Source organism: Hibiscus syriacus, unplaced genomic scaffold (assembly GCF_006381635.1).
Source record: "Hibiscus syriacus cultivar Baekdansim isolate YM2019G1 unplaced genomic scaffold, ASM638163v2 tig00110500_pilon, whole genome shotgun sequence".
Lineage (NCBI taxonomy): Eukaryota > Viridiplantae > Streptophyta > Magnoliopsida > Malvales > Malvaceae > Hibiscus > Hibiscus syriacus.
Window position 1 is genome coordinate 991,146 of NW_024062762.1, and position 27,087 is coordinate 1,018,232.

The 27,087-nt window shown below is 35.0% G+C and overlaps 1 protein-coding gene and 1 pseudogene across 1 annotated transcript; one reads left to right on the forward strand and one right to left on the reverse strand.

Annotated features, from left to right (window-relative positions):
- Positions 1-225: 225 nt before the first annotated feature.
- Positions 226-24,968, reverse strand: LOC120129440 (annotated as a pseudogene).
- A 744-nt stretch (positions 24,969-25,712) lies between these two features.
- On the forward strand, positions 25,713-26,165 carry LOC120129441 (E3 ubiquitin-protein ligase RING1-like). The gene has a single exon (XM_039146938.1). The coding sequence runs from the start codon at positions 25,713-25,715 to the stop codon at positions 26,163-26,165; it is 453 nt and encodes a 150-aa protein (XP_039002869.1).
- The last annotated feature ends 922 nt before the right edge of the window (positions 26,166-27,087 follow it).

The window sequence follows — 27,087 nt, forward strand, 5'->3', positions numbered from 1 at the left end:
AGGGTATAGCATAAAGGGAGACGTCCTAAAACTCGATTCTTATATGAACTTTCATTCATACATTATTACTTGTTTATTTATTTATTTATTTTACTTCAATATAAATAAACAAATTCATTTTTCCTACGTCATGTAATACAATCTCTAAATCATGGGTTTACAACAAATAACTAGACGCAGTTTTGTTGTTTCTCAACTATTTTGTGAATGCAATGTAGTTTGCACCTACAACCCAAACTTCTTGGGTCTCAGACAAGTAGTACCCTGCCACAAACCAGGTACTGAAACTTGTTTCTGCTGCTTCTTTCTCTTCCGTCTCTCCTCCTTGCTTTCTTTCTCTACCTCAGCTTGCACTTCCTCAAATTTTCCATTTCCTCCCCAATGACAGTTTTATCCTCCTTTTGTTTTTTCATATTTTCCAACGATGTCATACAGACTTTCACAGAAAAGAACATGGGCCTAGCTCGGTCAGCCACTGCGGCTCCACGGCCGAAACGCATTGCATGTACTCCTTTGATATCAAAATCAATTCATGATAAACAACATACTCAGGAGTATAACCAAAACCATAAAGAGCACTGTTCGGGTGCAAGTGGCATGGCATTCCATTCCTGCAATTAACTTACTCTCTCCGACACCCTTAAATCGTGCAGCATTGTGAAGGTAAGCAGAACATATGGCTTTCGGGACAATTTCCCAATCGTAACCACAGGATGTCAGTGGGATTTTCAATGTCTTGAGAATATCTAATAGTTGAGATATCACCTCTCTGGCTTTCCTCAAACCTTTAACATGCAAGAAGTGGTCGTTACACCAGTCTCCTCAATACTAATATGTTTTCCATTGCCGGTAAACATTCAGTAACGTTAAGTGATCGGATTTTGGTTCGAAAATTTTCTCTCTACCTGCATCACTCTCCTCTGCTCTATCCTTGGGTTGAAAAAACACTGATGGTACTGAAAACATTGAAACAATGGTGAAAACCTCATCGAAGCATTCTAGCTGTTCACCCATCAAAAGCATCTTGGCAAGTGGGGGATCAAATGGGAACTCCACCATTTTCCATCCAATGTCGGTCAAGGCCCCTACATTGTTAATTGCACCCAGGACCCATAACTGGTACATAGAATTAAGGATATTTTCCAGTGGTGGTGGGTCCATGAAATCAAAATCTAGCAAGTTTTCTATTTTAAGAGACTTGAGCAGCAACACCACATTGCCAAGGTTGGTCCTTTGTATCTCAGGAACAGGAGCTGGCAACATCTCGTTTAGGTACGCACTCTCTGTGTACAATCTATAACATGTGCCTGGCCCTGTTCTACCAGCACGTCCGGTACGCTGGTCAGCAGCAGCACAACTAACAGGGAAAATTTGAAGGGCATCCATACCCATGTTAGGGTTATAGACTTTCATTTTAGCATAACCAGTATCAATAACATAAAAAAAATCATCTACAGTCAAGGACATCTCGGCTATGTTAGTGGCAACAATGCATTTGCGAGCTCCATCTTCGGCCTTCTGGAATATCTTTGCCTTGCAAATCAGCCGGAAACTGGGAGTATATTGGGAGTATCAGTAGTTTAGGAACACTTTTGCTGGTGGAGGAGGTATGATGCTCAATTCGTTCAGCAAGGGCATAACAAGCCGGCTCAATCTCATCTTGGCCAGTCATGAAGATAAGGATATCACCTGGAGGGCAGGTGATACGAATATCCATGCCTGCTTCACTGCAGCTTCGACATAATCCTCACAAGGAATCTTCCTGTATAAAATATTGACAGGAAATGTTCTACCAGGAAAGTGGAAAATCGGTACACTTCCAAAGAAATTTGAAAATTTCTGTGCATTTAGAGTTGCAGATGTCACAATAAGCTTGAAATCACGTCGTTGAGCAACTACCTTTTTCAATATTCCAAAAAGCGCATCGGTGTTCAGTGATCTCTCATGTGCCTCATCCATTACAATGGCACAATACTTGTCGAGATCAGAATCTTTTAGTGTTTCACGAAGCAGGACTCCATCAGTCATATACTTAATTATGGTGTTTGCCCCGGTCACATCTTCAAAACGTCTAGCATAGCCAACTTTATCGCCCAGCTCTGTATCCATCTCTTCGCTAACTCTTTTTGCAAAACTCATGGCAGCCACACGCCTAGGTTGGGTACATCCAACAATGCCATTTACAGTGTACCCATCTTCATGAATATACTGTGTAAGTTGAGTTGTTTTCCCAGAGCCAGTTTCACCTACAACGACAACTAATTTTCCCTAATCACCTGCAGCAGCTTATCCCACAACTGAATATATGGGCAAGTATTGACGCTGCTCTGCTATGCTTTTGGACATTGCAAATTCACTTACAGCCTCCCCCTTCTTCAAATGCTGTGAAAATTTGGCATCTTCTTTGAAATCAATTTCAACATGTTCATCTACTTCAGCAGCGTCGGCATAAATCTGTTCTGCTGTTTTCTCAACTCCAAGGATATCACCAAGCTTAGAGCCTGCAAGCTCCCAAAATCATTGGGGCGACTTATTCATGCTTTGCTTCTCACGAATTTCCCTAACCAAACTAGATCCTTTGCGTGAAATTATGGCCAAATCTGTTGTAGCATCTTTTATGGGCGTAACTGGCTCTGCTTGTTTGGTAAAAACAATTCTTCCATCTAAGAATGGAGGTTTTGTATCATGTGCTAGAAGAATCACTTTGCGTTCGTCCTCATCATCAAACTCAGTTTGCACCTCAGTACCTCTAACAGCTCCAGACTTTAGAAGTTGGCGGTCTTCCCACTGAGCATTATCAGCAGTAAGTTGGGACAACTTTTTGCTCTGAGCAAGGGAGATCTTAGTCCTATATCTTCGAACCAGTCTTTTGGCCAACTCTGCCTCTTTCTTATGGAATGAAGCTTCATTCCCAAGAAAAAATGACTATCAGCATAAAAAATGGTGTTTCCTTCTTCTGTATCATACCATGCACGGTCTAAATTATACTCCATCTCCAAGCGCATACTTTCTGTAATCTTGTAATCGTGTTCTTCTGCCAAACCCTTCTTATCTCCTTCGTCCTCAAATGACTCAGAACTTCCCCTTGAAAAGCTAAGCTGGTGAGATGTCCGACCATATCTAGAACTTGAAGATTTTGCAGATACCCCCGAAGCTCGTATTGGAACTGGAGGAGGAGAAACATAGTCCCACGGAGAAGCATTAACAGTTGAACAAGGAGTGTGATATCCCATCCATGGAGAAACTGTTGAATCAAAATAGAGTAAAAACTCTAATTGATCGAGAAGAAAAAAAACTCTCTTTATAATAATCTCACAAAATTATAAAAGAGAAGAACTTGTCGTAACCGGTTTTCGTCCGGACACGAAATATTAAATTTAGCGGGGAAATTGATGTGAATAAATAATTTTGAAAATAATTTGTGAGTCGCCATCGACCTTTTGGATCAGGTAGGTCGAATACCTAAAAATTTTTCTTTTAAAAGAGTTTTTAAAAAAAACATCAATTAAAAAAATGAACTGATCTACGTTTTATAACCAAAAATTCGTTCTTAATAATAAAAAGGGATTCGTGGTCGGTTACGTTTAGGGAAGGATTAGCACCCCTACAACGCCCAAAATTGGTACTTTTTAATTATAAATTGTCTCTATTATTAAAATTATAAAAATTCAAAAATATATTTAATTTATAATCCTATTATTTCAAAATTATATATAAAAAAATATTTATTTATTTAAAATATCAGAAAAGAACTTCTAGGTGCCTTAAGACAGCTCTTTTCTTTGATATTGATAAATATTAATTTAAATAATATTGTTTAAAAAATAGAATAGGACATCCAGTTTGTATTAAGACTGTCCTTTCTTCGATATTAAAAATAAACATTAAAAAATTTATTCCAGATTTATTATATATTTATGAATACATAAAAATATTTAAAAATATAAACAAATAAAATTAAAACAATAAAAATACCACTAAAACAATATATTTTAAAAGCAATAAAATAAATGAAAACTTATAAATTAAATTACTAAATTATAGTAAAATTAAAAACTTAATTCAATATTAATCAAAGTATTAGGGATTAAACATGCTATTTCTTTATTTTATTAATTTAGTGACTAAAATAAAATTATCTAAAATTCGGATATTATAATAAAATAAATTAAAAATATAAACTAAGGATTAAAATATTATTTATTAAAATTGAGGGATTAAATCTGTTATTTATCCTAAATATATTATTTTAATAAAAAGGACTAAAATAAATAAAATTAAAATTCGAAGACTGAATTAAAAATATTATAAATTCAATTTAGTGACTAAAATGTAAAGTTTACAATTTCAGAGGACTGCGGACGGGGTTTAACTATTTTTATAATTACACGCATAGTCCTTCCCGAAACGACGTCGTTCGGGAAGGACTATATATGGTCCAAAACCGGCTGGCCCGAAGGGCCAGCCTTCATTTTTCATTTTCCTTCTCTGTCTCTTCTCTGAGAGAGAGAAGTTTCTCTCGCTTCTCTCTAAAACAGAGAGAAGCCCAGCCGGCCGGCAGCCGTTAGCCGGCGAAACATCCAATGCTTCAGAACAAGCGAAAGTAAAAGGAAAAGCCATGGCAATACCTCAGAAGGTATTTGAGGATGAATCCCTTCCAGCATTTAATGAGCCTGTGACAGAAAAACAAGCCCAAGAATTTTTGAAATTTTTGAAACATAGTGAGTATAGTGTGGTTGAACAACTACACAAACAAACAAGCGAGAATTTCTATTCTTGATCTCTTGATGAATTCAGAAGCGCATAGAAATGCTTTGATGAAAATCCTCAATCAAACATTTATCCCCGAAGATATATCCCTCAATAAACTTGACAGAATTGTGGGACATATAGCCGCTGATAATTACATAACGTTCACAGATGATGAAATACCGGAAGGCGGAATGGGTCAGTAAAAGCTTTGAACATCACAACACATTGTCATGGTCATGTGTTGCCAGGAGTATTGATTGACAATGGATCCGCTCTCAATTTAATGCCTCTAGTCACACTTCAAAGAATGCCTCTGGATCAATCACACATGAAGAGTTATCATAATGTGGTACGAGCATTTGATGGTACTCAAAAAGAAGTGCTTGGGAAAATGGAAATACCGTTGTTAATCGGCCCAGTCGTGTACAATATTGACTTTGTGGTGATGGACATCCACCCCACATATAATTGTCTATTAGGGAGGCTATGGATTCATTCAGCAGGAGCCGTTCCTTCTTCATTACATCAGAAATTGAAATTTGTTGTTGATGGACAACTAATATGCGTTAGTGCTGAAGAAGAAATCATTGCGTCTGTAACAAGCAATGTACCATATATCGACACCAATGATGAGGCTCTTGAATGCTCTTTTCGAGCTCTTGAATTTGTAAATGCAACCTTTATTGCAGAAGGAAGCAAAATTCCATATCCCAGATTGTCTGATTGCACCAAGATGACAGTACAACAAACTTTAGGCATCGGAGCTAAAGCTGGGAGAGGTCTAGGAAAGAATCTTCAAGGGATTTCAGTTCCTATCAGTATAAAGATGAAAAAAGACCGTTTTGGGCTGGGGTTTAAGCCCAATCTTCAGCAAAAGAACAAAGAGATGAAAGAAGATGTGAAGACAGAAAGGCAAAATTGAAAGGAGGAGAAATCCTTTGGAAACATGTCTTTCCCACAGTTGAAAACCATATTCAGATCAGGGGGAACAATTAATGTGGAACAGCAGCTTGTTGAAGCCTTTAAAGAAGAGAAGTTGACGAAAGATCAAGACATAGTTGAAGAAGCTATGAATGGATTATTTATCAACATGATCATGAATGTCAACAAGACTGGCAAGTACTTGGATAGGATTCGACCATGTCTTCCTGGAGAAACACTCACCAATTGGACCGCTGAAGATCTTCCTATAGTTTTTAATATTAATGCAGAGTAATATTCAGAACTAATCTTTATGTTTAGCTCAAAAATATGAAAACTTTTTGTTATCTTGTAAAAGAAATTATGTTAAATATAAGGAACTTTCTTTAAAATTTTCAGATGGCAATCATTCTTTATATTTTTTTTACATTTTTACATTTATTTATTTCATAAATTTACTATATTCTTTCGGAAATATGCCCGACTTAAATTTGCAGGTGTCACCATGTTAATAGCATGTTTATTCCTAAATTTAATCCAGTGATAAATTTAGAGCAGCCCATATGTCTGGAAGAAATCAATGGTTGTGAGGATGAATTAGAATGTGATATTCCTACTGAACTATTAAGATTGGTAGAAAAAGAAGACAAACAAATTCTACCCCACAAAGAAGAGGTTGAGACTGTGAATTTGGGAACAGATGAAGAAATAAAAGAGGTGAAAATTGGTACCACTCTGACAGTCCAGATAAAACAAGAATTGATAAATCTCCTTCAAGAGTTCAAAGATATCTTTGCATGGTCTTATCAAGATATGCCCGGTTTAAGCACAGATATAGTAATACACAAGCTTCCAATAAATCCAGAATATAAACCAATCCAACAAAAGCTCAGACGAATGAGGCCAGAAATGTTGTTGCAAATCAAAGAAGAAGTGATGAAACAAATCAATGCAGGTTTCCTACAGGCATCTAAATACCCAGAATGGGTAGCCAACATTGTGCCCGTACCAAAGAAAAATGGGAAAGTTCGAATGTGTGTGGATTACAGAGATCTCAACAAAGCTAGTCCAAAAGATAGTTTTCCATTACCCCACATAGACACATTGGTGGACAATACTGCAGGGCATGCATGGTTTTCATTTATGGATGGATTTTCAGGATATAATCAGATAAAAATGAATCCTGAAGACATGGAAAAAACAACATTCATAACCATGTGGGGCACATTCTGTTATAAAGTGATGCCATTTGGATTGAAAAATGCAGGGGCAACGTATCAAAGAGCCATGGTAACTTTGTTTCATGACATGATGCACAAAGAGATTGAAGTATATGTAGATGACATGATTGCCAAATCCCGAACTGAAGAAGAACATATTCAAAATCTGAGAAAGCTTTTCCAGAGATTGAGGAGATATCAATTAAAGCTCAACCCCGCAAAATGCACTTTTGGGGTAACTTCCGGGAAGCTTTTGGGATTTGTAGTCAGCAAAAAAGGAATTGAGATTGATCCAGATAAAGTCAAAGCAATTCAAGATCTTCCACCACCCAATACAAAAAAAGAAGTTCGAGGCTTTTTGGGAAGATTAAATTATATATCTCGGTTCATTTCTCAATTAACTGACAAATGTGATCCAGTGTTCAAATTACTTCGAAAGAACAATCCTGAAGTCTGGAATGAAGAATGTCAAGAAACTTTGGATATTATTAAGAAATACTTATCCAATGCCCCAATTTTAGTATCACCAATGCCTGATAGACCATTAATTCTCTACTTGACGGTCTTCGAAAATTCGATGGGATGTGTATTAGGACAGCATGATGAATCTGGAAGAAAAGAAAAAGCTATCTATTATCTGAGCAAGAAATTTACTGATTGTGAAGTTCGATATCCACCAATACAAAAATTATGTTGTGCCCTGGTGTGGGCTACTCGAAGACTCAGACAATATATGTTATACCATACTACTTGGTTGATATCCAAACTTGATCCTTTAAAGTTCTTAATGGAATCACCAGCTTTAACAGGCAGGATGGCTAGATGGCAGATGTTATTATCTGAGTTTGATATTGTATATGTAAACCAAAAAGCGATAAAAGGAAGTGTCATAGCTGATTTTTTGGCCAGTCGTGTATCAAATGATTATCAGCCTTTGAACTTTAATTTTCCCGATGAAGATCTGTTGTGCATATCCATGAATGAAGAAGTCAGAACAAATGATGAATATGCAACTTGGAAGCTTTATTTTGACGGAGCATCTAATGCTTTGGGACGAGGAATTGGGGCAGTGTTAATTTCTCCAGAAAATGTTTATTATCCCTTTACAAGTAGACTGGAGTTCTTTTGCACCAATAACATGGCGGAATATGAAGCTTGTGTCATGGGATTGAAAGCAGCTATAGAAAGAAAAATCAAATTTCTCAAGATATATGGAGATTCATCTTTGGTGGTGTATCAATTGCGAGGAGAATGGGAAACAAAAGATCCCAAATTGTTGGAATATAGAAATTTTACCCTTGAATTAGTAAAGGAATTTGAGAAAATTACCTTCAATTATCTCCCTCGAGAAGAAAATCAAATGGCAGATGCTTTGGCTACATTAGCTGCTATGTTTCAGGCAACTAAGAAGATTGATATGATGCCAATCGAAATGCAAGTTTATGAAATTCCTGCACATTGTTATAGTGTGGAAGAAGAGGTAGATGGTAAACAATGGTATTATGATATTCTGCAATATATCAAAAATCAAAGTTACCCACCAAATGCATCAGAAATTGATAAAAGAACCTTGAGAAGAATGGCTGCTGGATATTTTCTTGATGGAGAGATTATATATAGAAGAAGCAATGATCAAATGCTATTGAGATGTTTAAATACCAGCGAAGCTCGAAACGTCATTGAAGAAGTACACAGTGGAATATGTGGAACACATGCAAATGGTCTTTCCATGGCCAGAAAAATAATGAGATATGGATACTATTGGGCTACTATGTACACAGATTGCATTGATTATGCAAGGAAATGTCATAAATGCCAGATATATACAGACAAGATTCATGTACCCCCATCTCCTCTACATGTAATGACAGCACCTTGGCCAGTTTCTATGTGGGGAATAGATGTCATTGGGGCAATCACACCAAAAGCATCGAATGGACATTGCTTCATCCTTGTGGCAATTGATTATTTTACCAAATGGGTTGAAGCTGCTTCATACACTAATATTAAGAGGTCCACAGTCTGCAAGTTCATAAAGAAAGAGATAGTTTGCCGGTATGGCCTACCAGAAAGGATCATTACAGATAATGCTCTGAACCTGAACAACAAAATGATGACCGAACTTTGTGCACAGTTTAAGATCAAACATTCAAATTCAGTGGCATATCGTCCAAAGATGAATGGGGCAGTTGAAGTAGCAAATAAGAACATCAAGAGAATCATTACAAAGACTACTGAAACTTACAAAGATTGGCACGAGAAGTTACATTTTGCTCTATACGCATACCGAACTACTGTTCGAACATCTACTGGGGCAACACCGTTTTCTTTAGTCTATGGGATGGAAGCAGTCTTACCAATTGAAGTTGAGATTCCATCGCTTCGAATATTGAGAGAAACAAAATTGGATGAATCTGAATGGATCCAAGCTATTGTTGATCAATTGAACCTTATTGAGGAGAAAAGATTGAAAGCTATTTGCCATGGACAGATGTATCAGAAACGGATGATGAAGTCTCATGACAAAAAAGTACATCCAAGAGAATTCCAAGAGGGTGATCTAGTATTAAAAAAGATATTGCCTATACATAAAGATTTCCGTGGGAAATGGATGCCTAATTGGGAAGGGCCATACGTTGTGAAAAAGGCCTTTTCCGGAGGAGCGTTGATCTTGGCAGAAATGGATGGAAAAATTCTAAAAAATCCAATAAACTCAGATTCTGTCAAGAAATATTATGCTTGAAGAAAAAGAAAGAAAAAAAGAAAAAAAAAGGAGAAAAGAAAAAAAAGAAGAAAAAAAGAAAAAGGGGATCAAGGTGAAAACCCGCAAAGGGCATCTTGTAACCAAAGGAAGGATTTGAGTTGAAAACCTGAAAAGGCGGCTCAAATACAGGTTGATATTAGGCATCTGGCAATTGAACCCTCTTAAGATTTTGACAGTTTGGAAGAAACTTCACATTTACAAGCATTTTGACAACGTTTGAGATCTTCCAGACAAAAGCTTACATCATTACTCTAAATTGTGTCAACTTGATTAATTTAGAAATACTTATGCTTATAATTTGTTGAGACATTTGAATTTTTATTATTCTTATGCTTGCCAAAATTTTGAATACAATTCTATTTATTTCAAGTTTAATTTATTTAAGAGTCAATTTATTTTTGGAAATTCAATTTATTCTTTTCTATTGAATTAACATAATTTTGAAATAATTTAAAGATTTCTGAATATCACTTTATGTTAATACTTTTAAATACATGGAATACAAAGTAGGCAAATCATCAATAGCTTAAAGCCATGAACATCAAGATTGTTACAAGTGGTGCTACCGACAACAAGGTCGAATCCGCCAAATTTACTCATCAATTGTTCCAACCGATCACCATTCAGTTCTTGCACATCTTTTTTTTCAAAGATATACTAAGACAATAGAAGGTGATCTTTGCAGCACTGATTCCAGTAAAAAGAAACAAGACATTGATATCACTGGGAAACATGTCTTTAAACAGATCCTTATATATGGTTTTTAAAGAAAACTAGAAGCATTTCCACCTCATCAGGTTCAAGTGGAGCAACTTTATTCCTTTCAACCCATACTAGATTCCATTTTCAGCATTCATCAAGAAAATACTTCTGGACACTCAAAGGAAGGCCATCATTTCTTTGTCAATGGAAAAGCATCAGCACATGGAGGAAGCAGAATAAAGAGAAAATCTGTTCTTAATTGGCAGAATTATGAATATAGCCCTTTTCAGTGTAGTAGCATGGAAATGCTTCGAATCTACAAATTCTGGCTCTACATCGAATAAGCATTGTGATATCCTAGTCCAAACATTAAATGAAAGATGAATTTTCCAATAGCATCTTCTGGAAGTGTTCTTTGAGTTATCTGATCTGGTTTAGCAAAACCAATCATTGAATTGGGAAGATGAATATGCTCATAGCATCTTCTGGAAGTGTTCTTTGAGTTATCTGATCTGGTTTGGCAGAACCAATCATTGAATTTGGAAGATGAATTTGCTAATAGCATCTTCTGGAAGTGTTCTTTAAGTTATCTGATCTGGCAGAACCAATCATGAATTGGAAGATGAATATGCTCATAGCATCTTCTGGAAGTGTTCTTTGAGTTATCTGATCTGGTTTGGCAGAACCAATCATTGAATTTGGAAGATGAATTTGCTAATAGCATCTTCTGGAAGTGTTCTTTGAGTTATCTGATCTGGTTTGGTAAGAACTACAGAACCAATCATTAGAATTAAAAGATGAACTGCATGATTATCTTCATTAAGAAGCTTCTTTTCAGCTTCCTCTGCTTCTTCCTTTTCAAAATCATAGCCCGAGTTTTGCCTTGCTTGTAATTGGGATCATTGCATAACTTCCTATTTTTTACCAGAAGAGTGCATCAGCAGCCTTAGTCATTTGAGCGGCACATATAAAATTTGCCAATTCTGCAATTGATGAATCTGGACCATTTCTCCAGGGCTATTGAAGTTTCAGCCCATGATAATCCCATTTTGTCAAGTATAACAGTTTATTCTCCATCAGAATCAGAAGTCAAGATTTCTCGGTATTAGAAGAACTATCGATATCTGTGAAATCATCTTGAAAGGTCACTTCATAATCAGATGAGTTGTTATCAGAATCAACATGTTGCTGAATGCAAGCTTTTCAAGAGTTATACTATTAAGTTTTATTCTCAAGAGGTTTTGTGACATTATATCTACATCTACATTTGTCAAAGATGATAGATTCTTTGATTTGAAGAAGACAGATATATTGGGTTTTTACAATTGAAGAAATACTCAATTCACCAGTCTAAAATCAAACAACTTAATATTCATGCATCATATTTAGGCATTTGCAAAAATAGATGCATTTTCATTCATTTTTATTCTTGTTAAATTTCTAAACAGGAATTTCAAAGATTTTAGCAAAGATTCAAATTTATCATTTGAAAGATCAGCTTTTCCAGAGAAGTTCATAATGAGAAGAACTCATCTGAAGAAGGAAGAAGAAGTTCATAATGAGAAGAACTTGTTCAACCTTTTACCTGAATCCATCATTTGATGGATCAGCTTTTCCAGAGAAAGTTCATAATGAGAAGAACTCATCTGAAGAAGGAAGAAGAAGTTCATAATGAGAAGAACTTGTTCAACCTTTTACCTGAATTCATCAAATTGATGGATTATCTTTTCCAGAGAAAGTTCATAACGAGAAGAACCCATCTGAAGAAGGAAGAAGAAGTTCATAATGAGAAGAATTTGTTCAACCTTTTTTCTGAAGTCATCAAATTGATGGATTATCTTTTCCAGAGAAGGTTCATAATGAGAAAAACCCATCTGAAGAAGGAAGAAGAAGTTCATAATGAGAAGAATTTGTTCAACCTTTTTTCTGAATTCATCAAATTGATGGATTATCTTTTCCAGAGAAGGTTCATAATGAGAAAAACCCATCTGAAGAAGGAAGAAGAAGTTCATAATGAGAAGAATTTGTTCAACCTTTTTTTCTGAATTAATCAAATTGATGGATTATCTTTTCCAGAGAAGGTTCATAATGAGAAGAACTCATCTGAAGAAGAAGTTCATAATGAGAAGAACTTGTTCAATCTTTTGCTTGAATTCATCATTGGATGGATCAATATTGCCAGGTTGAGTTCATAATGAGAAGAACTCGTCATATGAAGAAGGAAGAAGAAGTTCATAATGAGAAGAACTTGTTCAATCTTTTGCTTGAATTCATTTGAGGATCATCATCCCCAGTAGAAAGTTCATAATGAGAAGAACTCATCTGAAGAAAGAGAAGAATTTATTCAATATCTCCATTATAATCAAGTGAAGTCAAAATGGATAAAAAATTTTATTATCTTTTCATCTTTGCCCTATTCTTGTTAACACAAGAATGAGCAAAGAGGGGCAGCTGAAGATATTAATTTTTTTATCATTATTATTATTAAATATTATTATTATTATTATATTATTATTACTATTATTATATTACTATTATTATTAGTATTATTATTATTATCATAATTATTATTATTATTAAATATATATTAAACATATATATATAAGTAATAATTACAGACCAATTACAACTGGACCGGCCCAGTTACAAACAAACCTGAACCGGTCCAAATCAAACCAGAAACCCTAAACTTTTGGGTTTCCAGTTAGGGTTTCCTAACCCTAATCTAAACCAGCCGCCTTGGCTTGCTGCCGTTGGATCTGGCAAGATCCACGGTCCAGATGGCTCCAGAGGGAAACCCTAGGGTTTGATACCCTAGGGCCACGCGGCGCCGCCCCCGTTTCCACGCGGCTGCCGACACTTTCTCGCCGCCTCCGCCGCTGCCACGTCCCAACCGAAGACTCCAGAAGCTAGAACACCAGCCGTCCACGCCATAGCTACGGGGTGAGTCACCACTGGTAGTCCGGTGACTCACCGAGAGCCCTTCTTCGGACCGGTCCGACAGCTACAACGGTGGTGGCTATAAAAGCCACCACCCGAACCTGAAAAAAAAAGGAGACAAAGACAGAGACAGAGAAGGAAGACAGAAAAAAAAAACAGAGAAAAAAATATATACTAAAATATACCAACGGTCTCAGTCAACATCAACGCAGCAAGGAAAAAAGAGAGAAGAGAGGAAAAAGCTTACCCTGTCATCGGAGAACCCCAACAAACGCCGGATCTCACCAAAACCTACGAAAAACCGAAGGTATTCTTTTTAGATTTGCTCCGATTGGGAGCCGTTTAACGGAAAAGAGCATCGGAACCGTCATTAGGACCGTCATTAGGGCGGTGGTTGACGGCGGACGAACGCCGGCTAACGGCTGCCGGCCGGCTGGGCTTCTCTCTGTTTTAGAGAGAAGCGAGAGAAACTTCTCTCTCTCAGAGAAGAGAGAGAGAAGGAAAATGAAAAATGAAGGTTAGCCCTTCGGGCCAGCCGGTTTTGGACCATATATAGTCCTTCCCGAACGACGTCGTTTCGGGAAGGACTATGCGCGTAATTATAAAATAGTTAAACCCCGTCCGCAGTCCTCTGAAATTGTAAACTTTACATTTTAGTCACTAAATTGAATTTATAATATTTTTAATTCAGTCTTCGAATTTTAATTTTATTATTTAGTCCTTTTATTAAAATAATATATTTAGGATAAATAACAGATTTAATCCCTCAATTTAATAAATAATATTTTAATCCTTAGTTTATATTTTAATTTATTTTATTATAATATCCGAATTTTAGATAATTTTATTTTAGTCACTAAATTAATAAAATAAAGAAATAGCATGTTTAATCCCTAATACTTGATTAATATGAATTAAGTTTTTAATTTTACTATAATTTAGTAATTTAATTTATAAGTTTTCATTATTTTATTGCTTTTAAAATATTGTTTAGTGGTATTTTTATTGTTTTAATTTTATTTGTTTATATTTTAAATATTTTTATGTATTCATAAATATATATAATAATCTGGAATAAATTTTTTAATGTTTATTTTTAATATCGAAGTAAAGGACAGTCTTAATACAACTGGATGTCCTTTCTGATATTTTTAAACAATATTATTTAAATTAATATTTATCAATATCAAAGAAAAGAGCTGTCTTAAGGCACCTAGAAGTTCTTTTCTGATATTTTAAATAAATAAATATTTTTTTATATATAATTTTGAAATAATATGATTATAAATTAAATATATTTTTGAATTTTTATAATTTTAATAATAGAGACAATTTATAATTAAAAAGTACCAATTTTGGGCGTTGTAGGGGTGCTAATCCTTCCCTAAACGTAACCGACCACGAATCCCTTTTTATTATTAAGAACGAATTTTTGGTTATAAAACGCAGATCAGTTCATTTTTTTAATTGATGTTTTTTTAAAAACTCTTTTAAAAGAAAAATTTTTAGGTATTCGACCTACCTGATCCAAAAGGTCGATGGCGACTCACAAATTATTTTCAAAATTATTTATTCACATCAATTTCCCCGCTAAATTTAATATTTCGTGCCCGGACGAAAACCGGTTACGACAGAACTTTTAAGAAAGCTTTCAAATGCTTATAATTAAGTTTTGATTGTTGTATAATAAAACTCAAATACAAGTAGGGTATTTATAGGTTATAAGAAACAATTTAAACGACTCATTAAAATAACCACAAAATAATTTAAACCATTGAAATTAAAAATGAGAAAAATACCTAATTTCCACCTAACTAAATTGATGTAAGCAATGACATCAAAACTAAATTGATGTAAGCAATGACATCAAATTGATGTAAGCAATGACATAAAATTAATTTAGGTTTGAATTTGTTTAGGCTACTATTGACTTCTCAACACTCCTCCTCAATGTTATCCCCAATTCTTTGAATCACGCCAAACTGACGATGGAAATGTTCAAACTTTCTAACACTCAAGCTTTTTGTAAACAATACAGCAATTTACTCATCTGTCTTGACTTGCCTCATCTCAACGGTTATGATTAAGTCATCCACGTACACTAGCACGATAGCTAGCTTACCTTCATTGGCTTTGACAAACAAGCTAGAATCTGGAGGTTTTACTGAATAGTCACTTTTCGTTAGAAATTCAGCAATCTTACCATGCAACGCCGTAGGTGCTTGTTTCAATCCGTAGAGTGCTTTTCGCAGCCTACACACATATTCAGGATGATATTGGCACTGAAAACCCATTGGTTGGGTCATGTAGATCTCTCGATCTAGCTCTCTATGAAGAAAAGCATTCTTCACATCTATATGCCACAAGTTCCAGTCTTTGTTGGCTGCAAGTGCAAGTAAGACTCGTACAGTTGTAAGTTTTGCCACTGTTCTAAATGTTTCATCATAGTCTAGTCCATACTGTTGAGAGAAACCATGAGCTACCAATCGTGCCTTGTACCTCTCGATTGACCCATCTGGATGGTGCTTTATCTTGTAAACCCATTTGCAAGATACGGGTTTCACATTTTTTGTCTTTGGCACAATATCACAAGTTTGATTTTGCTGAAGTGCATCGATCACTTTTTAATAGCTGCCATCCACTCATAACTATGTGATGCTTCTTCGAACGTCTCAGGCTCTGTTGCATCTTCAATTACGGCTGCATTGGCATATTTGAGATTTGGCCTTCGTATTCTTGTTGACATTCGAAGTTGAGATTGTGGAATTGATTCTTCTGTTTCACTAGTCCAGCCTTCTTCATTTGGTTGTTGATACAAGCCAGTTTGCCAAGGATTCTGAGTCACTCTTTGTTCGACATCATCGCCGTTTGGATCTCCTAATTTATCTTAACTTGTTTGAAGTTGAACAGTATACTCCCCCATCTTTTGTTACAGTTTGTCTCCAAATTTTCTCGAGTCTGGAACACCTCATTCTCTGAGGACCACCAAGAAGATGCTTCATCAAATACCATATTTCGTGACGTGTAGCATCTTCCACTCATTGGATTACAACATTCCACCCCTTTCTCTGGCTATCATATCCCACAAAGATACATCTAACAGCTTTTTTATCAAACTTGCTCCGTAAATGATCAAGAACAAACACATAACATACACAGTCAAATACTCGAAAGTAGCTAACCGTAGGTTTTATGTTCCATAGTTTCTTAAAGAGCGAAACAAATCCTAACCTTGGTTGAGGAAGTCTGTTGATCACAAAGGTTGTACTCCTCATTGCTACAGCCCAAAACTTTCCAGGTACATTCTTTGCATGTAGTATACTTCGACAAATTTCTGCAAGATGTCGGTTTTTTCTTTCCGCTACACCATTCTGTTGTGGCGTGTTGGAACAAGTGTACTGATGACGTATTTGGCATTCCCTTAGGTATTGAGAGAACTCGTTTGATCTATATTCTCCTTCGTTGTCTGTACGCAAGCAACATATCTTCTTTCCCACTTCTCCTTCAGCTGACTGTCTGAACTCTTTAAACTTTGAGAATGTGTCAGATTTTTCTTTCATAAAGAAAACCCACACATACCTGGAGAAGTCATCAATGAATGTTACCATGTACTGTATACCGCTAATTGATTGTTGCTTAACCGATCCGAACATGTCAGAGTGAACTAACTCCAACGGTTCTTTTGCTTTAAACTTACACTCGTCATATGGTAATTGGTGTACTTTACCATACTGGTATCCCGCACAGACCGTGTCTGTTCTCACGTCTAGTTGAGGAAGCCCCTTAAGCATCGACTTCTTCACCATCACACTTAGCTTGTAATAGCTAACGTGACCTAACCGCGTGTATCATAGATCTGGTGTCTCATTTTTTCTTGTCCTGTCTACATATGCATACTCTGCTGACATCACCTAGATTGACTCCAAACTTCATCCCTCCATTGTTGGTGTTTCTGAGATTTTGAGGTCACGATAAACCTTCACGTCTTTGGGACTAAATAAGACATAATGGCCTGATGATGTCAGTTGAGCCACATAGAGCAAATTTTTCTACATTCCTGGGACATGGTAAACATCTTGAAGTTGCACCTGGTTAGAATTATATCGAGACGTAACTATAGTCTTACCGATGTGAGTTATCGGTAACCTTGAGTTGTCAGCTATCACCACCACATGACTTCCATTGTACTCAGACAGGTTTTGCAACTTCTGTTTGTCATCCGCCATATGATTTGAGCAGCCCGAATCTACGATCCAATCATTCTTGTAGTCAATATGTTTTGGTGTTGTTACCATGAGAGCTCATTCTTCTTCCTCCGTAGCAAATACGCTTCAGCATCCCAACCATCTTTATTATTCTCCTTCGAGCTAGAAGTAGCAGTATTACTTTCAACAGGCTTTTTCTTGGTCCAACAATCTTTTGCCATGTGGCCCATCTTCCCGCAATTGTAACACTTGCCATCGAACATTCTATTATTACCGCGATTCTTGGAAGCTCCCCCTGAATGAGGGCCTCCTTTTCCTTGGTAATTTTTCACCTTGTCACCATCCTTTTTAGATCCACTGCCAGTATACCACTAAAAAGTGCCTCTGCTTTTGCTGGTGTAGAGCGCTTCCTCTTCACCCTTCAGCGAGACTCTTCCCATTTGCTTAGCCATGGCTTCCTGACCTACAACCAAATTTTTGAACTCAACAAGCAATGGTTGTGTCGGCCATCCCTGTACAGCGGCAACAAACCCTTGATATTCGGGTCTCAAACCATGGACAATTATTCTTTTTATCCTGGCTTCCCCAATAGCAGCTGTCATATCTAATTCTAAAATTTCGCGGCATATCGACTTCACCTTATGAAAGTATTGGGAAACCACCATGTCGCGTTGCACCATTGATAGAAATTCATTCTCGAGAAGTTGTAATTTTGTATTGTTCCTCTTCGACAAGAGTATAGCGAAGGTGTCCCACGCTTCCTTCGGTGATTTAGCATCCTTAATATGCTCTAACATATCTTCTTCTATTGTGGTCTTTAAAGCAAACATTGCTTTGCGTGCTTTAGTTTCCCACTTTCGCAAGACACCATTAGCATCTTCCGCTGTCGGTTGTGTAACTTCACTACCACCGAAAACCTCCCACAAGTCTTTACCTTGAAGGTAAGAATCTATACATATTGCCCACGTGTTATAGTTTTGTGTAACATCACATACAAAGATCGATGTTAGAAGTGGTATACTAGCAATGGAATTTGATGGTGAGATTGTTGAATTTGATGTTTACAAAGCAATGAAATGCCCTGATCATGTTGAAAGAATTAATTCTGTTGATGTTATAGATCCTTTAATTGATGAATATATTGAATCTAATTTTTCTTATGATATTTTTAAGGATCCTGAACTTTGCCACGAAGAGGAAGAAAGGGAGTTTGAAAATATTAATTCAATAAATTCTGATTTATCTTTATCTTTCTCTAAAACTAAAATTTTACCTTCTATTTTGCCGGCACCTGAGATAGAATTGAAGCAATTACTGAAGCATTTGAAATATGTCTTTTTGGGCAAATATTAACTTTGCCAGTGATAATCTCAAGTAAATTATCCGAAAGAGAAGATGAAGCTTTGGTAGCGGTATTGCGCTCTCACAAAGAAGCCATAGGATGGACCATTGCCGACATTAAAGGATTAAGTCCCTCGACTTGCATGCACAAGATCAAAGTCGAAGAAGGAGTAAATCTATCACATGAAGGGCAATGTCGATTAAATCCACCGATGATGGAGTAGTAAAGAAAAAAATTAAGAAACTCCTTGTTGCTAACTTAATCTATCCAATTTCGGATAGTAAATGGGTAAGTCCGATTCATGTGGTTCCCAAGAAAACGGGAGTCACAGTGGTTGAAAATCAAGAAGGGGAGTCAGTGTCAACAACAGTTCAAAATGGATGGTGAGTTTGTATTGATTACAGGAAGTTCAACTCTCTTACTCGAAAAAATCATTTTCCTATTCCTTTTATAGATCAAATGATTGAAAAATTAGCTGGGGAAAACTCATTATTGTTGCCTTGATGGTTTTTCAGGTGTTTTCCAAATCCTAGTGGCGTTAGAGGATCATGAAAAACGACTTTTACTTGTCCCTTCGGTACATTTGCATATAGACGAATGCCCTTTGATCTTTGTAACGGATCGACCACCTTCCAAAGATGGATGTTAAGTATATTTTCCGACTATGTAGAGAAGGGCATCGAAGTCTTTATGGATGACTTCACAGCTTATGGTAACTCTTTTAATGAATGTCTTAATAATTTAACTAATGTGCTTAAAAGATGCTTAGAATATAATCTTGTTTTGAACTATGAAAAATGTCATTTTATGGTTGATAAAGGGTTAATTTTAGGTCATATTGTTTCCTCAAAAGGGATTACGGTTGATAAATCCAAAACAGATGTTATACGCTCACTTCCTTACCCCACAACTGTGAGGGAGATTCGTTCTTTTCTTGGCCATGTAGGATTTACCGCATATTTATTAAGGACTTTTTGAAGATAATACAACCTTTATGCAATCTACTTCAAAAGGATCAAGACTTTGACTTTAATTCAAAATGCAAGGAGTCTTTCGATTCATTAAAGGAAAAGATTATTTCAGCTCCAATTGTTCAGCTGCCAGATTTGAATCATCCTTTTAAAATTATGTCTGACGCATTGGACACTAGCGTTGGACCCGTTCTTGGCCAAAGACTAGGGAAAGAGCCACATGTCATAGCCTACGCATCCTAAACTTTGGACCCGGCTTAGAAAAATTATTCGACTACGGAAAAATAACTTTTTTCTATAATTTTTCTTTAAAAAAATTTAGATCCTATTTGATTGGTACTAAAATTACTGTTTTTTCTGATCATGCAGCTATAAGGTATTTGATGAGCAAAAATGAAGTAAAACCGAGGCTTATCTGGTGGATCATGCTTTTACAGGAATTTAACTTGGAAATCAAAGACAAAAAGGGATGTGAAAATCTGGTAGCATATCACTTGAGTCAAATTCCCCTTTCCACATCCGAACCACCACTTAGAGAAGATTTCCTGAAGAAAAATTGATGGTGGCGCAAAGCATAACTCCATGGTTTACAGACGTGGTTAATTATTTGGCCACATGTAAGTTACCATTAGATTTTTTGAGAGCTAAAATCAATCGAATTAAGCGAGAATCCTGATACTATATTTGGGACGATCCTTATTTATGGAAGCACTGCTCGGATCAAGTAATTAGACTATGTATCGTCGAAAGTGAGGTAAACGCAATTTTACAATTTTTTCATTCTTACTGTGGTGTCATTTTGGGCCAAAACGTACAGCTCATAAAATTCTTGAATGCGGTTTCTATTGGCCTAACATCTCTCGGGATTTTTATCTATTTTGTAAAACTTGTGAAAGATGTCAACGTACATGTAATTTAAACCGTAGGAATTAAATGCCTCTTAATTCTATACAAGTTTATGAAATTTTTTATGTTTGGAGAATCAACTATATGGGTCATTTTACTTCGTCATTTGGGAATACTTATATTATCTTAGTTGTGGATTATATTTCTAAATGGGTGGAAGCTAAAGCCACTCGGAATAAGGATGCTAAAACTACATTTAATTTTTTGAAAAATATTTTTTCTAGGTTTGGCACGCCACGGGCTATAATAAGCGACAGAGGAACACATTTCATCAACCGAGTAATCGAGTCGCTAATGAAGAAATTTGGAGTAACTCAAAGAATTGCTACCGCTTACCATCCACAAACAAATGGACAGACATAAGTATCAAATCGAGAAATTAAAACAATTATTGAGAAAATTGTTAAACCGGATCGAAAGGATTAGAGTTTAAAATTAACCAATGCACTTTGGGCATATCGAACTGCTTATAAAGGTCCCATTGGGATGTCACCATACCAGCTTGTTTTCGGTAAACCGTGCCATTTACCGATCGAGTTAGAACATCGGGCTTATTGGGTCGTTAAACAATGTAACATGGACATGGATGCAATTGGTGAAGCTCGGAAATTACACATTCAAGAACTTGAGGAAATCCGAAGAAATGCCTATGATAATGCTCGAATATTTAAAGAAAAAATAAAAGAATTTCACGATAGTATAATTTCTTTCAAAAAAAATTTTGTTGTTCAAAAGGTTTTATTATTTAACTCTAAATTTAAATGTTTTGCAGGAAAACTCAAATCAAAAAGGCTCAGACCGTTTATAGTTACTCAAGTATTTCCTCATGGTGCTGTTGAAATTGAAGATAACTCAGGAGTACGATTTAAAGTTAATGGTCAAATATTGAAGCCATATTATGAAAATGCTCTTGTTGGTCTAATCGAAGAAATCAATTTAGAGGAACCCACGCTTTGAAAAATCAGGTCGTCGAGCTAACGAAAGCGCTTGATGGGAGGCAACCCATTTCGTTAAATTTTTTTATTTTCATTTTATTTTCAACGAACTTTATTTCATTCTATTTTTTTTAATTTTGAGTTATTTTATTTTATTTTTCTCTGAACAAATTCGAATTTCGATCGAATGTTTCTTACCTTCTCCCGGACTCATCTCGACATGACCATGGTCGCGATCGCCACTAGATTGGGGAGTATTCCTTTTCCCTCTCTTTGATTTTAAATTTTATATACGTTTTGGGGAAAAAACGGAATAAGTGAGGGGGAGGATAAACATGTGTCAAATTTTTCCTTGACTTGTTTAATTGTTTGAAATTGAGTTATTCTGATGTTGATATGTTGGGATCGTTGGTTGCTAGTCTTGAATTTCACTTTATACTCTTTCTTCTTTTTGGATTATGACCATGTTTTTTATCGAATTTAAATTGCATGATTGGTGATTGATATAGCTAGTGAATTTTTGTTGAGTATTGATATCTCATGATTTTGTCGATAGAGATGAACTTGACTCAATGCATATAAATTTTTCTTGTGAGATTTGAGCCTAACGAGCATACATTTTCTTTCTTACTCATTGTTTGACTTGTGAGTGCCGAACTAATTAGGATATTCTAGAACTTGTAATTACAATGCATACTGAGACTACATGTTGAACGTAATGTTTTAAAGTGATTGGGGCACCTAGGATAACCTACTTTTCCCAAAAAGCCTACCCGGTTATATATCCACTAGTTAACCACGTTTGAGCATATATCACTTTCTTTGTTTTACACCTCATAATTAAACCCGAAGCCTTTCTTTTTATTTTTCCTCTCTTTTCGCACCCTTATCGAGACTTGAGATCTTGTATCATTGTTGTTCCACGAAAAAAACCGAAAAAAAAGTTGTTCATTGTTTCGAACAACAAAAAAGAAGAAAAAAAGCACTTTGTTCAAAAAAACAAAAAAATGAAGAAAAAATCGATCGCTTCAATTTCTTTCATCTATTCTTTTTCCTTATTTTGTTCTTCATTGCGCTTCATGTTAATTCATGGATTGTTCTTAATTATTTTTATCTCTTGTTTTGGTATTTTAAACCTTTATTTTCGGCCTTTTCCCTACCCTAACCTAAGCCCCGTTACACCTAGTTTAAAGACCCCTTGATTATTGCATTATGTTCATTTTTCGTAGTGGAGATTGATTGGATTCCAAGCCTATGGTAATATTTTGGTTAGTTTCGGTTTGAACGATTCCATTTAACCCAATCACTTTGAGCGGATATGTGTGAATCATTGTGAGGTATTGAGTCATGTTTCATTGAAGTTGACAATTAATTGTGATATCTTGCTTACTTTAAATTTTATTGGTTGTATCTTTGTTTGATTGTAACTTGAATTCGACAAATATCATGGACTTAGTTTGATTGAAAGTTTGAGAAATAAGTTGAAATTGAATATGACAACTAATGATTTTGATATGTTAATTTAGGAATGCTTTAGGACGAGCATTGAATAAGTTAGGGGAAATTTGATAAGTTCTTACTTTAGTTAATATTTTACTTTTAAATTACTCCTTAATCATTGATTTGTGTGGCTTATTTGTTCATTTTAATTCATTTTTTTACAGGACGTAAGAATCTGAGAATTACAAAAAAATTACACAATTCTACAGATTTTTTTATTTTCCGAATCAAAGCTGGTTGGAATTCGGGTTTGAATTAAACTCAAGTTTAGGATAATATTTTAAACATTATATTTTATCTTTGTATTTTAGTTTAAATAGGTTTTTATTATTTTAATTAAGTTTTATGATATTATTTTTATATTTTATCTTTGTTTTAGGTATTTTAGTTTAAATAGGTTTAGTATTTTAATTAAGATTTAGAATATTATATTATTTTTAGGTATTTTAGTTTAAATAGTTTTAAGTGTTTTAATTAGAATTTAAGATGTTTTAGCTTGTTTTTATGAATTTGAAGGCTAAAAATACCCTCTAAGGGTGAGTCTAAAAACATATATCTCTCATATGAGAATAAAATCTTCTTTCTCTCTCTAGTTTTCTCTCTATTTTTCGCACACTTTTCTATTATGCTAAGTACGACTTTGGTTATGCTTAGCTAATTTTCTTTCAAGCCGAAGACTAAATCGAAGACTCAATTCCAAACGTGTGAATTGTAAGGTACTTAAATCGCTTCAGATTTTCTCTCTGTTTTCTGAGTTTATTTTTCAAATCAAAACGATTTCGAAATTGGTCCGATATTGTTATGGTTAACGTTCGAAGAAGGATTTGCTTATTGAAGCATATTCAACTTCCCGAGAACACACTTAGCAAAATTGTTTGCTAAGAGGAAACTGAGATCGGAATCAGTTGTTATTGAAACGACACAATCCGAGTTGACAGCAAAGAACTGTTCTTGTAAGTTGACGTGAATCTTGAAGTAAAAAATCTATTTCGATGATCCGAGGAATTTGAGACAAAATTGAAGTCTGAGGCTGCTTTCACAATAAGTTTCTCTTTATCTCAATCTCTTTAATTCGTTTTATTTAATTATTTTTCTTTTATTTAATTATTTTTTTATTTTAAAAACAACTTTTAAAATCCCCTTTTATATTTATTACTATTATTATTAATATTTATTATTTTATTATTATTATTATTTTTTTATTATTTATTTTATTTTAATATATCTTTTCAACTTCATCTGGAATTCTATCTTCTTCTAAAATCAATAAACAATTTTATTAAATCATAAAAATTATAGCCCTATGGATCGACCTTGTTTCTTTATACGATATTTTCCTTTTTATTTATTAAGAAGTCAAGAATTATTTTCATACAAAATAACGACGGTTATCATGTATTTTGCCATTCCCATCACCCATCATCCCAATCAAATCTGCCAGGCGTTTGACTTTCATATCTACTTCGGTTTCTTCTATAATCTTCACCGTATCGACCATGGGTATCTCTTCTATGACCATAATAGTGTCTTTTCCTTGAACTCGAACTAGACGAAGCTTGAACATCTTAACTCCAATGTTCTCTTGAGCGTGAAGTACCAAATGTATCATCATTGCCTCCTCTGTCTACAGTAACAGCGCTTTCAAAATTAGTTGTTACACTAGCTGCCTTATCACGATAGCGTCTGCTAGTGTGGCTTCCGCTACCATTTGTAATATTACTTCTAGTTTCTTCATAAGATTCAAATCCCTCGTCCACATCAATAGATGCTGCAATGGAGGTGATTTTTCCTTTAGGAACCTTGAATCCATCGTCAACTTTAGAATGCCCTTGCTTCTATTTAGCACGAATGTCCAATTTAGGCAATAGAGAAATCATGCTATTACTTCTTTTCTAGACAGGTTTAACGAAAGAAGAAAAGGAGAACGGCGCATAAAACTATGTCACTGGACTTGTTTATTTATGGCAATAAAGAAACTGGATTGCATTATATAATAACAGGCAGTTTACTAAAAAATAGGAAGATAAGTGTTAAAAATAATATGGTAAACTACACTTTTAATACCCCAACTATCATTTTTTTCTGCTTTGGTCACCCAACGTTTTTAAAAAAATATTATACCTAACGTTTAGTTTTTGTTTTATTTTGTTTAGCCGCCGTTAAAAAATTTATGATGATGCTGATGTGTCATCATAAAATACTATCATTTCATTATTGAAAAAGATAAAAAATGTTACATCAAAATTCTGTTAATTTTTTAATGGTAGATGATCGAAATGAAATCAAACATAGCGTTAGACATGCTTTTGAAAAAAAATAGTCAAGTGACCAAAATAAAATAAAAGTGATAGTTGGGTATTAAAGGTTTAGTTTCCCAAAATAATAATTAAATTTAAATAAAATTTAAATTAGATTATATGTAATATAAGAGTTACGGTTAAACACTAACTCAAAAGTTAAGGTTAAAAACTAATTCCTTCTTCCCCAAGCAACGAGGATACATATAAAGAGTACAAAAGCTTAATATTCTAGTTTTGATTAGCAGTCTGCAAACATGTTACCATCGTCACCATCGATGCCACCTCGTGGCTTTCACCTATCCATGATACCTGGGATCGTACTTATTCTCAGTATGTTGCTTGTTGTGATGGTAGTGGTTTATTTAAGGATATGTGAAGGAATGCGTCATCATGTTCGCCGGGGCACCAACGGAGACATCAACCATGATATCGAAAGAAGATTTCTGAGCCAGCCATTTCAGCAACAGCCAGACGAAACTTCAAGATCGATGACGATCCGGTACGAGAATGGTGAGCGGCGTTGCACCGATTGCGCTATTTGCTTGGAAGAGTTCAAAGATGGGGATTCTTGTAAGGCTCTTTCGAAGTGTAAACATCTGTACCATCGATCATGCATAGATCAATGGTTGCTTCAGCATAGATCTTGTCCTCTTTGTCGTGGTTCAGGCCACGGTTTTAGGCCGGCACCAAATTCAACCACCAATTAGGATTGAACCAATTCCAACATCCAAATTGATCCCGGATGTACAGATCTGTAATTAGTAGGGTTTTTATTTTATACATCAATGTTTAAAGATTTTATTATTTCGATTCCTACTTCATTCTAATTTGTAATATATAGTGTAAAAATATCTCTCTTTTTTTCATTTATCGAAGTAGTGACACAATGTAAAATGATTTTAGTTTTATATGTTTAGGACCGTTGGATGAGTGAAAATATATGGTTGAGATTAATAGTAGGAAATGAGAATATATTTACAAAAAAAAAGTAAAGAGTTTATCTCAGCCATTTACTTCTAAATATGTCTAAAATTAAAGAATTTTATATTGTGTAAGTGGATCTTAACCTTTAAAAAAACATATATAACTAAATTAGTTTCGTGGTAATATATACTGATATCAATTAATTAGATACTAAAACGCTAATCTGTATTTGCAGTTTGTAAATCAGAATAGATTGAGAAAGACAGAATTCTGCTGTACATGATCACCGAGGGATCTATTTAGGACTGTAAAAAGTTTGAATTGCACTAAATAAAAGCAAACGGTTGAATATATTGTCGGGAAAAAGTGTTGGTGAAAAGTAAATTAAAATTTAACTTAGATTATGTGTGGAATAAGAGTTAAGGTTAAAATTCTTTTCTTCCTTTCTTTTTTATCTAAACATCACTCTCCAAATTATTAATTTACTTTTCCAGATCAAATACTAGATATATTTATTATGAGACAACTTTCTCCACATAGTTTTGTAACACTTCAAATGGCTGTCCCTTTTTCCCATATGTATGGGATAAGGGAGAGGTAAGATAGGAGACTACCCACAACACTTCAAATATGATCTTTAAATGTAATCGAGTTTGCATATGCCACATTTAATCACCGAAATGACCTTAAATTTTACATTTTTTG